This window comes from Mauremys reevesii, linkage group 9 (genome assembly GCF_016161935.1).
Source record: "Mauremys reevesii isolate NIE-2019 linkage group 9, ASM1616193v1, whole genome shotgun sequence".
NCBI classification, from domain to species: Eukaryota; Metazoa; Chordata; order Testudines; family Geoemydidae; genus Mauremys; species Mauremys reevesii.
This window is the reverse complement of record NC_052631.1, coordinates 33,451,553-33,469,344: the sequence shown is the minus strand read 5'-3', so window position 1 is coordinate 33,469,344 and position 17,792 is coordinate 33,451,553. Positions and strand designations below refer to the sequence as shown.

The 17,792-nt window shown below is 42.0% G+C and overlaps 2 protein-coding genes across 6 annotated transcripts in view; one reads left to right on the top strand and one right to left on the bottom strand.

The window, feature by feature from the left end:
• LOC120372174 (SPHK1 interactor, AKAP domain containing) overlaps positions 1-17,792 on the bottom strand; it is a 109,093-nt gene that overhangs the window by 73,250 nt on the left and 18,051 nt on the right. For all 4 annotated transcript variants that reach the window (XM_039489026.1, XM_039489027.1, XM_039489029.1 and 1 more), the window contains exon 2: positions 8,247-8,349. In XM_039489026.1, the coding sequence (XP_039344960.1) occupies positions 8,247-8,349 (103 nt within the window). The remainder of the gene's footprint in view (positions 1-8,246; positions 8,350-17,792) is intronic.
• Positions 1,503-17,792, top strand: part of LOC120372175 — a 398,338-nt gene continuing 382,048 nt past the window's right edge. For both annotated transcript variants that reach the window (XR_005584764.1, XM_039489040.1), the window contains exon 1: positions 1,503-1,826. The gene's annotated coding sequence lies outside the window, so the exon portion shown is untranslated. The remainder of the gene's footprint in view (positions 1,827-17,792) is intronic.

Below are 17,792 nucleotides of genomic sequence, written 5' to 3'. Positions count from 1 at the left end.
AAATAAAGAGATCTTATTGCTGTTGAAAGAATGTTTCTGCCCCCTGGAACCTCTTCATTTTAAAACTGTCACCACTCTAGATCTCAGACTGTTGCCAATACAGAGTAACCCAAGGGAACTCTATGATCCTGCTCAAAGCTAGAAGTAGTTGGGAAAAGGCCACTATCTTTATCTATAAATTACTCAGTAAAGTCTAAGGCAAAGTCAATCATATTCTCCTTTGCCGAGACATCAGAAATTACAGCGTATGTGCACACTGCAATTAAACACCCGGGGCTGGCCTGTCTCAGTTCGAGCTCCAGATGGTCCCAGCTGTCTACACTGCAAATGTACAGCCCCACAGCCTGAGCCCTACAAGCCCAAGTCAGCTGACATGGGCCAGCTGTAGGTGTTTAATTGCAGTGTACACATACCTGACTTTCTATCCCTATTTTCTAAGTCTTTCTTCAAGATACAAAAAATTTAAAAACAATCTATCTTACGTAATAGGTCGTAGAATTCTTCCACTTTCACAACTTCTAGTCCTCAGGAACTAAAGTTCTAACTCCTGTCAGAGATACTTTCCTGTGCATCTGAAATTGCCTCTTTGAGCTTAAACATCCCGGCAAGAGGTAAACTGACATACTTTCATTTTGAATTTCCTTTAAAATCATGGGTAATGCTATTAATCACTTTGGGTCTTTCTTCCCCATAACACAGCCCCTCTTTCAGAGCCTAGGGGACAGTGTGTGGAACTTGGAGTCAGAAGTCTGACGGTGCCCTGCCACAGACTTGGTGAGTGATCTTGGGCCAGTTATTTTAACTTTCCATACACCAGTATCCCCATCTGTATATACATAAGCACTGGATAAGAGCTATTTTCATTCTTTAACAACAGCCACTGCTCCCCTGTCTTGCCTTCTAACAAGGTTCTAATTACGGCTTTAAGATATATTCCTCCTCTTCCTCCACCTACCCCCACCCCAAACTTCACTAAGGGTGGCTTCCCACCTTCATTGACAAAACAGTTGTGGCTTGTGGCAACATTTATTAATTTAATAACCCAAAAAAGTGAGCTGGGGACTCAAAGCTCCACTCCTACCCAATCCTCTGCTACTGGGTCACCACATGCTTCTTCCATCCCCTTTTAGGGAACCCTGTTTTAAGTGAAAGCACATGCTGATCATAGGTAAAGTTCCTGAATTAATGCTTGAAAAGGTCACATGTTAGGCCTGAGGGTATAGACAAGATGGCTCAGGATAAGTTGATAGTTCAGGTGTCTATTGAAACTGTCTATTCAAGGAGTCTTTTCAACTACATTCAACTTGTTTGTTTTTATAATTCTTTTCATGACAGAATCTGGGGATGAGGCTGTGTAATGGGTGTTCCCTCCCCCAGGCAGAGCAGGTTATTAGGACAATTAACTTGATAGGCTGCACCTGTGGGAGAGCCAAATGAAGCCCATATGCGCGGGGCAGGCGGAGTTTGTATACAGCTGGCAAGCTGAGAACAGAAGAGGGTTGTAGGGAAAATAGGCTGTAGTTGCTTTTTGGAAGAAGGGATTTGTGATTGGTTACAGAGCCTGGCAAGAAAACCAAAGAATAGTTTTACAGTGACTCCCTAGGAGAAGTGTGTTTTGGCCTGTAAACCCAGAGAAGGGAAAGAGTCTGGGGAAATAGCTGGAACCCAGAATAGTGGCATAGGACCTGGCCTGGAAGTAGAAGACTAGAACAGCATAAAGACAGCTGACCCAGTGGGATTTTGATACCCCCCAAAGAAGAAAACTATAGTGACCTGGCTGGAGGGACCTCCATGGCTTGTGAGGAGGGAGGCAGCTGACCTGAATGGTGAGTCCCCAGAAGCAGTCACAAGGAGGCACCCAGTGGTGAGTGAGCTCTAACTGGGTAGAAAGGCGACACCATCACATGGGAGGTTGGTTTGCAAGTAAATTCAGGACTCTTCTCCTCAGGCTGGCTATGAGCAAATAGCATCAGTGGGATGATCTCACTTAGCCAGATTCTGCCCTCTGATCTGCATAGCTCCCACTGGAGTTGTATGCATGTATCTAAGTGCAGAATTTAGCCCAGGCTTTGGAAGTGCAGAGAAGGGTACAACATGCAGGTGCTTTTGTCCGCTTCTAGAACTAGTTTCAAAGAGTAAGTCTCCTTCCTGTTGTAGGAGGAGGCCTGAGATCACAGCTGTTAGTCAGGCAGATTGGATTGCATGAGGATGAGGGGAAGAGGCTGACCAGAATAAAGTTTTGGGTGAAATACTGAAACTGCTTGAGCTTGCTTCTCATTTGCTACAGATCATGATGCTAGCTGGCCTCCCTTACAAATGACATTTTCAGCATATATGCTTCTCATCTGATTCTTTCCTCCTTGCTTTTTGTCTGTTAGATTTGCTGTTCCTTTTGGTTTCAATGGTTTGCTCTTGTTTTGTTGTATAATGCTTAATGCAATGCCTTCAATCCACAGGTGCAGCCTAACTGTTTGGTACTGCATCTGGGGAAGTGGACAAGGTGGCTTTAAGCTACCTTTTTGCTTCCTGGATTCTTGAGTCATCTGATGACGAGTTCATCCCCCAGTGCAGTTGACAGCAGCCTCATGGCTGTTCTAAGCTATACTTGACACTAGTGGTCTCAAAGGCCTGTTCTAGCAGCTGAGCACAGCTAACGTGCAGCAGCATTCTGGCTACCCTCCCAGGGCTGGCCCACAACATTTTGGTCCCTCAGCCCACACTGCTTCCAGCAGCTCCCATTGGCCCGGAGCAGCGATCCGCGGCCAGTGGGAGCTGTGATTGGCTGGACCTGCGGACGGGGGCAGGTAAACACACCGGCCCGGCCCGGCAGGGGCTTTCCCTACACAAGTGGCAACCCCTGTTTGAGAAACCCTGATCTAGCACTTGGTTAAAGAATTCAACTTTGAATTGTTGTTTGGGGTCTCTTATGGGATTATCCCATGCCTCGTAATCAAAATGTCATCATCTTCAGTGACTCTTGTATTCCTGAATGGGTGGGAAAATAGCTTCAGTGTGAAGTTCCTCTGCCAACCTCTGTGCACTCTTCAGAACGTTCTGAAGTCCTTCAAGACTGTAGGTATGATTTTGCTTTGTCCAGTTGTTCCATTGTTCCAGATATATCAAGGTCAACACCTTGGAGTCTCTTGCTTACGTTTATTTCAAACAGTATGTCATGCCACAACACTAAGCCACACAGAAATTTGAAGTTCTGTATGTTTCTGCTGATTCCATTTCCCTCTGCCACAATTCTTCCACAAACAGTTCCTGTCATAGCATTATCCTCCATAATGGCAACTATGGCATCATCTATTGTCCCAATCTGGTAGGCTTTATCGCCTCCACTTGACTTTCCCATCATGTGGTTTCAGTGTCAGAGAGGATGTTCCCAGATGTTGCTTCAAAATTTGCCATCGAGTTGATGCAGAGAAAAATACATAGATGCTTTGAACTGCATTAAAAAAATCAGCCTCACTAGAAGCTGATGCTGCATCACTGACCAGCAAGTTCAATGAATGAGAAATGCATGAGACAAAAAAAGCTTGAGGGTTTAACTCTCGGATCTGAGTCTGCTCTCTGTTGGCACCATTATTGTAGCCCTGACCTCTCATGTCGGCTATCGCAATTCCCATATCTTCCAGCTTTTTAAGAAGCACATTTGTCATACCAGCTCCTGTAGTATCATCAATGTCAATAACTTCTAGAAAATGCTCTCTGACAGTCACCACTGCAGGGACATTTTCACTAGGTTCTGTTACAAAACGCACCATTAAAGTCATTTGTTTCGTATGGCTGATGTCAGGTGTGCAGTCCAGAATAACCAAGAAATATCTTGCTGACTTCAGAGATGCCACAATCTTCTGTTTGACTTTTGTTGCCAATAACTCTATGATCTCATTTTGAATTGTTTTTCCAAGGTAATGGTGTGTGTACATGCCTTGGGTGGTGACTCTTCTTAGATGCTCCTGGAGTACAGCATCAAACTCAGCCATCAGCTCCACAATTTCAAGGAAATTTCCATTGTTTGGTGCACACAGCTGATCTGAAGTGCCACACAGTGCTGGGTCTCACAATGGCAATGAGCCTTTTCAGAACGTTTTGCCAGTAAAGAGACTCTGATGCAATCTTCTCTTGATGCTGATCATCTATGGTGGCCTTTAACCTTAGTCTCATCTCAAGCTCTTTCTACCTATGGAATGCTCTCTGGTGACTTGCTGCCTTCTCATGGCATGCCAGATCTCTAGCCAGATTCTTCCAGTCCTTTGTTCCCATAGAACTCAATGTGGCTGGAACATTAGACTGGAAGAGTTTGCAACAAAAACAGTATGGAGCATTCTGAGTTTTTGAGTACATAAGCCATGGTCTCTCTACTTTGTCACTATTGGGGATTTCACGCCAGTAATGTGTTGGATGGAAACTTCTATTTTCATTTTCTTTTGGGGAACATGATGTTTTTTTCACTTGCTATGGCCCATGCGGTACAAGGAAGTCCCTCAGGCTACTGCTCAAGTGGGTCCACAGTCCTGGATCATCTAGACTTAAGGAACTAAACTCGGCAGCAGCTGTTTCTTGCACCTCATCGTCCCCTCTGCAACCTATGGAAATTAGTAGCAAAGAGAGTAGCGTCTGGGGCTATGTTATCTCTTCCAAGGAGATGAAGGAACTAGGGGTCAGAGTTGATGTGGAGGCACAGGGGCTTCTATGCAGATGCCCTGGGCCTCCCACAGATCTGAGTGTAGGAGAAGATGCCAGTCTGTGGGGAGGATCATGGCAGTTGCTAGAGACTCTTCCTTGGGGTTGGGGCAAACTATGCCACGTAAGAACAACATGGGGGAATCTTGGCAACAGAATCCTTGTGGATATCTTCTCACTCAGAACCCCCCTCCTATTGTTTTTTCTGTGGAAAGGGATAATCTGGACCATTGTGTGGTATCTAAGGGTAATGTTGACTGACTAACTAGTACATATCTACATACACACTATGTAGAGAGAGCGAGAAAATGCATGAACAGTTGAACTTCTTGATAACTAGAAGTTAACATCATGTGATGACCTTTATTTGGAAAGGCCACTTTTTCCTTCATTTGCAAGGAATATCTCAGGTTTGTCCTAGGATGTCAATGTCCCAAGATAATTATCTCTATGCTGACAATATATAAAGGTAATAATTGGAGATATACCAATCTCCTAGAACTGGAAGGGACCTTGAAAGGTCATTGAGTCTAGCCCCCTGCCTTCACTAGCAGGACCAATTTTTGCCCCAGATTCCTAAGTGGCCTCCTCAAGGATTGAACTCACAACCCTGGGTTTAGCAAGCCAATGCTCAAACCACTGAGCTATCCCTCCCCCCAAGGTCAAAGTCTCTTGTATTTACTAGAATCTTATTTAATTTTTGAGGATATAATCTTCTTCCAGCCAACATGTGGCTGTGAGGATAAGGAATCTCAGCCACCTGTGTATTAATTTGCAGGATCAGGTCCTACATGGCACTAGTTAGTTTTTCAAATGTAATTTGGACACATCTGCTTCTCAAACTGGTAGCTCCAGCAGTGTATTTGAATATATGTTTGTGACGAAGCACCAATTCATTATCTGTTGCAAAGTACATTTAGTTGCAATATAGCAAACTTACACACCTGTAATGAGTAATGTGAACTTGTACAATGTTTCTAGTCATTCAGTACATTCTATACTGTCCATTTCAAAATAGGTTCTCCCTTCTCTAAAATCTTGTAGACTTCTTCATACTCAAAATGATTACATATTGAACCAAATTTTGCTCAAGTTCCTCTGACGTACATCCATATAATATTTTGCTGAGGTCCGTGAAGTTACTTTAGACTTACAATTGTGTAGCTGGAAGCAGAATTTGATTCATACGGCATACTTATGTGTAGCAGCTGCATGCATCACACTGTTGTATATGGGGTGCTCAGTGGAAATCATACTTTAAATAATTCAGGATGAATCTGCATCATGCATTAAATGTGAAATCAGCAGTAATTCATAGTTGTAAAATGTTTTCCACTTGCATCTAGACTTAACTGTCAGCATTACTCAGTGTGTGGTGAATCAATGAACTAAATCACCTTCTAGCACAATGTGGCATGGAAAAGTCACTCCTTCCCAAAGGAAGAAACACTGAACTTGTGTGAAGTTAAGTTTCCTGCTCTCTGAGACATTTAATATACATTAAATCTATCTATAATAGATACATTGAGGTTCTGCTCTACAAACAAGACATCTGCATGTTTATGCCTAATCATCTTAATTGCTTTGGTTAATTACCACTCATCAAAAAGATATGAAAGAGGTACATGCAGAATAAGATGAGACAGCAAGGGGCACATCTCTTGCATTCATTCAGATTGGGCTGAGAAGTAATAGGCAGCATGAGAGATGCTACCTAACAGTAGCTGTACTTGATAGAAATAGCTCTTTGAACTTGCAAATGAATCGGCTGGAATGTTTAAATCATTCCCTGCCAGTGGGAGACCAAGGAGGCTCTAATCCAACAGCAATTATAAATCTTAATTTAAATTTACTTTTAACAAACATAATAGAAAAGAGAAGGTGATGTTTTTGTGTGGCTAAAAGCATACAGAAAGAATGTTGAAGTATCCTGTAACAATTCCTCAAATGTGCCCAAAATGTGTTGCTGTTGGCAAAATGCAGAAGTAAATTGCTTGATTTTGATTGTCTCATTTTACTATTAAAACCTTAACTGTAAGGGTCCAGGGAGCTGGAACAGCTCTGAGATACTGGTGTGGTGTCCTCCTTTAAAACTCTTTAAAGTTAACCTGGTGTTTGTGAAGGTGCAAGGTTGACCCACCCCAAGGGTGACATCTTCTGTATAGGTACAATTTGGCTACATGATCCTCCCCTCACTAACCTGCCAGCGTGCCACAACCTGATAGGAAGCAGCTGCCTCTGGCAGGTGTAAATAGAGAATCATGGGGGATCAATGTCACTGAACATTTTTTCTCTCAATATTTTCATTGAAATGAGGAGAAATACAGGAAGTACCTGTCAGGTTCCAGTTACACTGGTGTTTTTGCTTCCTTTTCTTAAAAGCAAATAAGCACTCTCCTGAATAAACAAAACATTTCAATTCACTCTTAAGTTGGCTTTTAGCTACTGCCTCCAGCTGAAGTGCACTAGAATTTCCCCAGTGAAAGCAATGGCGGGGGGTAGGGCTAGTTGAGCTTTTTTGACCAAAATAGAATGACAAATGATTTTTTTTTTCAGTAAATTTCAGTTTGGGGTAAAAAATTATTATAAGTTTTCTGGGTTTTCAAAAAGAAAGTGACCTTTTTGAGGTGGGGGTTCATTTAAAAAAAATCTGAGAATTTTGCTAAATTTCCTGTGGGGGAAAAATAACTGTCCCTTTTTTTTTTTTTTTTTTTTTGGACTGGCTCTAATATTATGCCTCTGCTTAGCACAACTTCTCATAAAGCTCCCCAGAGCACTCCTGCCTGTTGCAAAATGGGAGCAGAGCTGTGCCCCTCCCTCTCCCGCACCTCTTCAAAGGTTCTGCTAGTTCTCCCCCTCTTTTGCTCCTACATGAGACAGCCACAACCTGGCCCTGTAGGACACGGAATGTATGGTAGTAAGTTTGAAGTTCTTTAGTGGCATATTCTCAGTCACGGTGAAATAAGTGTACATATAAATGTCCTGCCTTGCTCCTAATAGTGTGTGTATACATACACACACTGTTTCTAGTCCAAACTTACACTTAACTTATATAATTAAACATAAACCTTAGTCTAAGCTTTTCCCTGCCCGTAGCGGTTCCTAGGGTTGTCTCCCTTGTCCCTTTTGCCTCAAAATAACACTCACTCTTTTATGATCTTGGACTGATAAAGTCCAACTAAGTCAGACACCAGAATAGGCAGAAGAGCTCTGGACCTCTCGGTAAGGACCTAGAACCTGACAACCTATTATAACACAGTCCTGGGACTGTTCACACACTGTCTACTGCTTTGGTAAGAAGGGAAAAGTGGAAAACTGCCTCTGACAGTGATCACTGCTACACTTAACATGTGTTGTCAAATCATTGGCAAACATAGTCTAACCAAATAAAACTGCAAAATACCCAGACCATTAAGATTTTAATATTAATGTTTCTATATCACTGACTTTGTGCATCAATTGATTTTCATAATCCCCATTAAGGCATGAGTTAAAGCAGAGCTTCACTGTTGGTTAGATCTGCCTTGGAAAATAAAATAAGCTTAGAGAGAAGTTACCTTCTTACATGCTGTGACAGAGCTCCCCAAACTGCTTTCTGAACTGTCTGTGCCGCTGACTTGGTGCTCTGAGACTTCATACATCAGTGGGGATTCAAAGTTGCTGAAGAAAGAGAACAACAACAACAAAAATCCTTCCAATGACTCATCTACATAAATACATGAAACGATGCCAAAAATACAGCTCAATTTAAAGAAATGCATCTTAACTCAAATTGCACCAACCTCTCTGCACTTTCCCTGGCTGATGTTACCATTCTGTTGATTACCCCAATTTTCCCATTTTTTGGAGGACTATCCTATAATGAATACAAAATAGCAGACTGCTGCCTTTTAAGGACTAGAATATAGCACTTAGCTGGACCTAGTTGCATCTGCCTGTCTTTAATAATATACTAAAATGTGGTGCTGGCGTCTTTTCTTAAGCAAGCAGTCTTGAGCAGTAAATGACATCCTCACTATGTTAATTGAGCTTGGTAGACACTAGTATAAAAGAAAATTCATACTATACTTCATCCTCACTATTACCTGCCTGGGATCTGAGTTGAATAATAGTCATTAAAGCAAAAAAAAAACAGTGGGAGAGACTGAACTCAAAAGCCCAGGCAGAGTAGCTTTATAATCGCAGACTAAGACAATGCACACACACCCTATATTGCATGTTGTGTGCGTGCTGCTGAATTGTACTTATCCTTCACATCTGCATCTTCCTCTTGTGAAGTCATGCACATCAGACTTCCAGTCACAGTATTTATACATGCAGCTGATACCAATCCTAAAGCACTGCTTTTGGATTAGCTTAATTATTTCTTGTAGAACAAAGACTGCTAACTAAATAATTAATAATCAAATAACAGCAAGGTAAATTCAGTTAAATAAGCCTGCCTCTCTTTATGCATGACTTCAGAGTCCCTAAAGATCATTCAGCACCAAGGGCCCATTCCTGCAAACATTACTCGCCATAGTAAGCATTACACTTTGTATTAAGTGTCCCATTCCACCTGGTTATAAGTGTGTGTTTGCAGAACTAGGCCCTAAATTATCATTACTTCAGTATTAATTATAAACTTAATCTAAGTGTCGTATGTTTTCAGGTTATTGCCTAGCGAATTCAGCACAGTTCTCAGTACCCTTTAAAAGCTGTGCATCCAATTTCCTGAGAAGCAAGCTGAAAGTTTATCCCATATAGAATACAGAAAATCTTCAAAATAGAGAACTTGATCCTGCATTCCTTACACATCCAAAACTCTGGACTAAGTCAAGGCACAGTCAAATGGTGTGCCACGAATTTAGGATTTGCACTATCTCATAGGTTAAAGAGAGTCCTGAGTTCTCAGAATAATATTTACATGTTTTACTTCATATTGTGTAGGGCCAGATGCTGCTGCTGCTGCTACTCGGTGTGAGTAAGTACAAGTAACTTATTCTGCAAATAGGGACTTGCAGTCAGTAGAACTATTTGTTGAGTGAGGTCCTGGACCTACTCAGTTAGTGTAAGGGTTTCAGAAGCTGATCCATAATTAATAATAAATACAGTGAATTTAAAATAGCTAAGAAAATTTAAGGCTAAAGTAACTTATAATAAATGTATTTATTGCATGGAAGTACAGTGCATTAACAGAGATGCAGTAAAGGCACAAATATCCTTAAATAGTGAAGTTCACCTGACATGCATGATCACTACACCTGTGACGGGGAAGACTGACTGCTTGAGGATAGTGGTGTGTGAGGGGAGCCCACCTCATCATGTGGCATGGCCCTTTAAGATTTTTTGGAGGCTCTGATGTACACAAACACTTAAGAAATAAGAGGTACTTTTGCAGAAGACGTGGTCCTGGGAATAAGTAGTGTTTGGGAGAAAGTCAGTTACTGTTTCTTTAAGGGACTGGACCAGGAGCCTTGCACAGTGGGCAGGAGAAGGATTCCCCTCTCACCCGAGCAACTGTGGATGAGCTGGGAGAAGGGAACTAACAGGTATGCTGCCTCCTCCCACATAGCAGGGCAGTCACCTGCAGGAGAAGGCTGTCTGCTGAACCCACCGAGGACTAACTGGGGAGAAGGGACTACCTGAAAGACAAGCTAGCTGAGGCCTTACAGCTGCCATAAGTTACAACCCAGCTCCAAGGAGGAGAGCTTGGGACTCCCAGCTGGTGGAGGGAACACAGTGACTGTTTAAAGTAAATCCCAGCTCCAGGAAGGGGACTGGGCGGCATCCTGAACAGGGACAAGAAAGTTGACCAGGACTCTTTTATGTGGACTCAGTGGATGTGAACGAGGGAGACTAACGAAGCAAGTTTCACTCTATAGCAAGACTTAATAAATGAGACCTCATGAAATGGATGAATGTTTTGAACCAGTGTAGTCTGGGAAATTGAGAAGAACATGAGGAGGTGCTGAGTACAATGCTCCTGCTGGGGTGTACTGGAGGGAAATGCCCCTTTCCCTTTTTACACCACCATGTAATGTTCTCAATCTTCAGCCTTTTCTTCACCTGTCTAGTTAAATCAGATTCTGATCACTATCTCAGGCCCAAATAATGGTTAATTAAAGCCACACTTGTACCATACTCGTACAATGTTCATTTTGACTTTCCATTTTACCTCGCATGTCATACTGATGGCAAACCAAATGCATGTGGATATGACTTTCTCCACTTCTTCAAATGGATAGAGACTGTGCATTTAATGCTTTAATTTCTCTATTCTTAATTTAACTGTATAACCTCATTCTTTAGTTCTGTAAAGAATTTTGGGGTGAAGTTTGGGTAAAAGACTTTACTAAACCAGATTTTCTCTGCATGTATATATGGGCATATTTGTGCATGTAAATTGGTCTCTACTCTTAAATCCTGATCTTAATCCTCAGTTTATCTATCTAGTATGTTTGCAGCTGTATTGCCCCTTATTATAGGCTATGTGCCATTTTCACAGTCTAGAACTCAGGTTCAAGTCAAAGTCTGAACTTCAGGTACGAGTGCAAGAGCATCTATATGTTCACCTTTTTAACTGAGGTAACTGTGGGGCTTATGTACAGCTTAACACTAGAGGGAGCTGATGCACTGATTATATAATCTGTTATATATGTTCTACATGTAATCAGGCACGTTGTGGTGGGCTCATGTGAGGAGTCTAAAAATCAACAAACAATCAATGTGACCAGAAACCAGAGTTTATTGGTCTTGATGTTCTACTTCTCCATTAGTAAAATGTATAGGTGGAAAACTAGTCCTGGAGTTATATTTATGGCATACTAACAAATCTGTTCCCTTTGAATATATGATCAGGTCATAGTCATGTATAGTACACAACACCAGCCTCTTCAACCACATAAGGCAAAAGATCGCCAACATTTTCCAGAAGAAAACCGGGTTAAAGTGAAAGGGAAAATATCTTCATGTACAAATATGGAAAGGCTTGCTGGAGCTGTGTTGAGTGAAATAGAATGCCACTGTGTGTTATGAATTATATCAAACAGAACAGGCTAACCACAGACTGAAGTTCAGTGACTTGGAGCACTTGTCATTGAGGTCACTGGAGACTGATGAGAGCTAAATTCTAATGTCAGACACTCAGAAGCTTATAGCTGTGAATCTTGTAAGACTGGCTACTTTGTGCACATGGGACAGCATAGCAGTGATTTTAGAAGACATCTGACAGTATACGTGGGAGTACTTGAGAATGAACATGAAGCTGAAAGTGTTGAAGAGTCTATGTTCTCAGTCTCCAGAGGTATTAGAGCAGAACACTTACTCCTATGTTGTATATGGCATGCAGCTCGATTCTAAAGTTGTGTAAGTGTTAGGCATAGGTAGGGCCCTACCAAATTCAAGGTCCATTTTGGTCAATTACAATTTTTAAAATCTTATGACTGAAAATTTCATAATTTCAGCTATTAAAATATGAAACTTCATGATGTTGTAACTAGGGGTCCTGACCCAAAAGGCAGTATAAGGGGTTGCAAGACTATTGTAGGGGAGGTCCTGGTATCACCACCCTTACTTCTGTGCTACTACTGCCAGCAGTGCTGCCTTCAGAGTTGGGTGCCTGGAGAGTAGTGGCTGCTGGCCAGGAGCCCAACTCTGAAGGCAGCACCACCGCCAGCAGCAGCACAGAAGTAAGGGTGGCACAGTATGGTATCGCAACCCTTACTTCTGCTCTGCTATGTGCAGAGCTGGGCCCTTTCTGACCCAGCAGCTGCCACTCTCTGGCTGCCCAGGTCTGAAGGCAGCAGTGCAGAAGGTGGCACGGTATGGTATTGCCACCCTTACTTCTGCACTGCTACTGGTGGGGCACTGCCTTCAGAGCTGGGCGCTTGGCCAGCAACCGCAGCTCTCCAGCCACTCAGCTCTGAAGGCAGCACAGAAGGGCGACAATACCACAACCCCCTTACAATAACTTTGCTATCTCCCCTCCCTGCCCCAACCCTTTTGTGTCAGGACTCCCAGTTTGAGAAATGCTGGTGAAATCTGTAAAGTGTAGGGTAAAAGTACACACACGACCAGATTTCACAGTCCATGATGCATTTTTCATCGTCCTGATTTTGGTAGGGCCCTAGGTATAAGTAACTCTGCTGACTCACTCATCTGGATTGGCCCGTTGCTGGAAAGGGGGATCGACTTATTTAAAGTGTGATCAAACATGGCAGCTACAACAAAGAAGGTTTGGCAAAAACTTCACAGGTTGCCAATGCCTAGTTTTCAGTAAACTTGTGAACGTGCATTTTGCATAAGGAAGACAATGACGACTAACTTTGTCCGTGCGCTACTGGATACACAGTTCACATCCCCACCTTGGCTACAGCATTTGGCCCCCATTTAGTCATGTGTGCACCTTCAGTGCAGTGTGTATGTGAAGCAGGTGCACATTAGCACATGCACATGTGAGGGCTCATTTTCAGGAAGCTGCTTCAGATTAGGGCATCCCCTGTCCAAAAAAAATAAAATCTAGAGCCTAAAAGAGTAATGAAACCAAAGTAAGTAAAACTTGCAAGAGTTTAGGTTTTGCTGAAACTCAGCCTCTGTTTCCTGAGATTCACAAATCTTTCTTTCAATATGAGGTCAGACTGATGCTACCCCACCTCCTCTGTAAGAGCTCCTCATCCCTCAAAATTTTGAACTTTTTTTTTGGGGGGGGTGTTCTTCTCTTAATCCTATGAGCCCCCTTGTGAGCTTTACATCCCAACACACATCTGATGTCTTAAGGAAGCAGATGGCTGACACTCTCCTCAGGCTCTTCAGCTCTCCCACCTTAATTCTGTGGCAAAGCCAGCAGGACAGACCTGTGTCTTTCCAGGAAAAATCTTCTGGGGCTTGTGTAGCTTGTCTGCCCTTCTCAGTTCTTCAGCAGTTGGGTTCTAAAAGGTTCTGCTGCAGCAGCACAGTCACATTACCCCAGTGGGACTTTCTGTTCCATTCCCACTCTCATACTATGCTCATCAATGTGGCACTTGAGAGTTTAATTGAGGCCTTGAAAATTATGGCACCTTTAAATGACATCCTGTGCAGGATTTAAACCAGGGCCTTTTGCACTCGGTCACACGATGAGCTGGGTTGTTAAGAGGTTCAAATCCTAGCTCTAACCTGTGTATGGTTTCTCTCCTTCTGAACTGGAATCATATGCCCAAGAGGTGGTGCCTGAGAGCAGGCCTACTGGGAAATATAAGGCATCAATGTCTCAACATAAGGGTAGCTGGTAGGAGCAGAACTGGGCTGGGAAGCTTTCTGGGATCAGTGGAAATATCAAAAGTGGTTCCCTGTTAAGAAGGAGCTGGACAAGGAACTTAGGAAAGGCTGCGTGAGGAAGAAGCCAAGAAAGGAGCAAGAGTTGCAGGCACTGTAGGATACTGAGTACAATGGTCATGGGTTTAGTGCAGAAAGCTGCCCACAACTTAAGGTTTCAATCCTGGGATTTTCAACAGAAGGGGGGCATAGGCCATCCTATGGAGCCATCTAGAGAGGTGGTGGAAGAGTGCTGAAGAAAGAATACTGAGCCCACAAAAGGGCTAAAAGGTTGGGTTTGTTTGGACACTTGCAGTATTGTCAATCCCAAGCATCCAAAAATCATAGGTTTGGCTTAAGTCATGAGACTCTAAAAACAATTTTATGATTTTTTATTTGCCTTCTGCATTGACCCTGTAGGGTACACTTGTCACATTTTCCAAGCTTTTTTCTCTGCAAGCATGAGGGCTAGAATTTGTTTAATGAAAGCTGAGATTCTCATGGTACTTCAAGAATCAGAGTGTGGAGTTTGAGGGGAAAATGCCAATTATGAAACTTGTGATTAAAATCACAAGTTAGCACCAGTGTTTTGTCCCCTCCTTCCAACAGGAAACTCTCTTGCTTTGGCTGGGTGATCATGTTACCAGCAAACTGCAAGTCTGCTAAACAGCCTGAGCAAAACTGAGGCAGCACCTGTATCTTGATGCCTCCTGGAGTAAGCTGCTGCTGCTACACACTTGGATTTAGAGCCCTTTTGGTCTACGACAACACACCCCAGACTGTTGGTGTTAGAATTCCTCTTCCAGGAATTCTGCTGACATGAAGTATGCTCACTGCTTACTGAACTGAAGCTGCAGTGCAACAATAAAATCAATAGGTATCTTGGGTCCTGCTGTAGAAGAATATGGGGGAGGAGAAGGATGTGTCAACCACTTTCCCACTGAAAGAACCTTCCTTTGATTTTGATGCTGGTGAAACTGGCTTTCTTGCAAGTTACCTTTAAAAATGAAGATAGGGGATTAACCCAAAGACACTAGAGGTGAGAAGAGGCAGGTCATATGCTACTTCTCTCTCTGGAAGACATAAGGAGTATGTCAGGGGCAGCTTGTCTGCCACAAAAACCTTGCCGTATTTACTATGAATAATACTGTTATAAACACCATAATGCTTCCACTGAGAAGCAAATAAACATCTCAGAAATTATAGCTACCTCCATGAGAACACAGGAAGCAATTGCAAGGAATCAAAGTGCTAGCTGTAATAAAGTACGTTCTTTTTTTAAATACTGGGCCAAAATGTGAAATTATTGCTTCTATTTTGCTGTACTGAATGTCAAAAAGAGTGACCTTGATGACTCAAGGCTTAATCAAAAAACACATCTGCTCCTAAAAATAACTGTCTTCCTTGCAGATCGGGCAGATGGTGCTACACATCACACAAGAAGAGGTAATTTAAAGAATTCCCCAAGTTATTGCTAAAGAAAATTAATCTTGTGACACAGTATCAACAAACTTCAATTTTCTAACATCTTGATCTTCCAAAAACTCACTGATGATCAGTAATTGTTCCTATTTAAGGAACATGTTCAATAAATACTAAGTGCCCATTACAGTTCTTAATAGGATTAGTTCAAGGAAAGCCTACTGCTTTTCATCTTTTCGTTATGATCCTTAATCTCAACACTTTGAACATACAAAAATGCTGATCCATGAAAGAGGATAATCTTTGTTAAAGTAAGTGAACTGAATAAATGCAGTGAATTTTTTTAGTGCAATTAAATTCCAGCTATGGCCTACAACATTCCTAATGTTCTGTTGATGATGAAACTGAAAACTAGCAAAAATAGATAGTAAAAGAAGCTTGAATTAGAATTCCAAACCAAGTAACTGTACCACACTGGAGGGCTAGCAGCCTCAAAATTCTGAGAAATGCTTATCAAAGTTTAGATAGTGTTTTGCAAACACTTTGTAGGACAGGATTAGAATTCAAAATAATCTTGACAAACTGGAGAAATGGTCTGAAATAGGATTAAATTCAATATGGACAGATGCAAAATACTACTTAGGAAGGAATAATCAATTTCACAAATACAAACTAGGAAATAACTGCAAAGGAAGGAGTACTGTAGAAAAGGATCTGGGGGTTATAGTGGATCACAAACTAGAGGAGTCAACAATGTGATACTGTTGCAAAAAAGTGAACATCATCCTGGGATGTATTAGCAGGAGTGTTGTAAGCAAGACATAAAAAGTAATTCTTCCACTCTACTAAACACTGATAAGACCTCAATTGGAGTATTGTGTCCAGTTCTGGGCACTACACTTCAGGGGAAATGTGGACAAACTGGAGAAAGTCCAGAAAAGAGCAACAAAAATGATGAAAGGTCTAGAAAACATGACCTACAAAAGAAAAAAAAATAAATTGGGTTTGTTTAGTCTGGAGAAGAGAAAACTAAGGGAGGACAGGATAACAGTCCTGAAGACTGTAAAAGGTTGTTATAAAGATGAGGGTGATCAACTGTTGTCCTGTCCTCAGTGGCTAAGGAGAAGTAGTAATTGGCTCAAATTTCAGCAAGAGAGATTTAAGTTGGATATTAGGAAAAACTTCCTAATTGTAAGGATAGTTAAGTACTGGAACAAATTACCTAGGGAGGCTGTGGAATCTGTCATTGGAGGTTTGAAGAATAGGTTAGACAAACACCCGTCAGAGGTGGTCAAGATAATATTTAGCTCTGCCTCGGTGCAGGGGACTGCACTAGATATATTGAGGTCCCTCCCAATCCTACATTTCTGATTTCTACTCTTAATTCAAAATTCATCAAAACATTGGAAGCTTTTGTCCACTGTTTTACTCATCATCCCACCTCTCCTCCTAACCTAAACTTCCCCATAGCCCTGCCTCCTGATCAGCACATACAATCCTCTGCCCTCAACCCCAATGACTCCCATTAGCTTTTTATGCTTCCTTATGCCTCTTTTCCTTCCTGATACCTACGATAGACCATCAAATCAGGAAGAGGAGGTAGATAAGGCAGTTCCAGAAGAAATAACAGAAATATCCAACACACAAGAGCTAGTACTAATAGGGGACTTTTTAACTATCTAGATGTCTGTTGGAAAAGTAATACAGCAAAACACAAAACCTCCATTAAGTTTTTGGAATTTATTGGGTCAACTTTTTGTTTCAGAAAGTGGCGGAAGTAATGTGGGGACTGCCATTTTAGACCTGAGTCTGGCAAACAGGGAGGAATGGTTAGTGAATCTGAAGGTGGAAGGCAATTTGGGTGAAAGCAATCATGACATGCATCCGACAAAGTGGGTATTCACCCACGAAAGCTCATGCTCCAATACGTCTGTTAGTCTATAAGGTGCCACAGGACTCTTTGCTGCTATGATAGATTTTAAGATTCTAAGAGAAAGAAAGAGTGAGAGCAGCAGAATAAAGACCAGGGGCTTCAGCTATGCAGACTTTGCCTACCAGGTCTCTGAGTTTAAGGTCCCATGGGAAGCAAATCTAAGAGAAAATGTAGTCAAGAAGATTACACTAAAGGCAACTGCAAACTATTCCGGAAAGCTTGGAAGAATAGTAAGAGGCCAATATGACTCCATACAGAGCTCTTCAATGACCCAAATCCTACAAAAAGTGGAAGCATGGACAACTTGCTAGGGAGGAGTTCAAAAAAAGCATGTAGGAATCGACTCAGAAAGGCTAAGACACAAAATGAGATACTTCTAGGAAGGGATATAAAAGGCAAGAAGAAGAGGTTCTTTAAATATATAAGGACCAAGAGAAAGAAGGACAGTGTAGGTCAAAAATAAGGACAGTGTAGG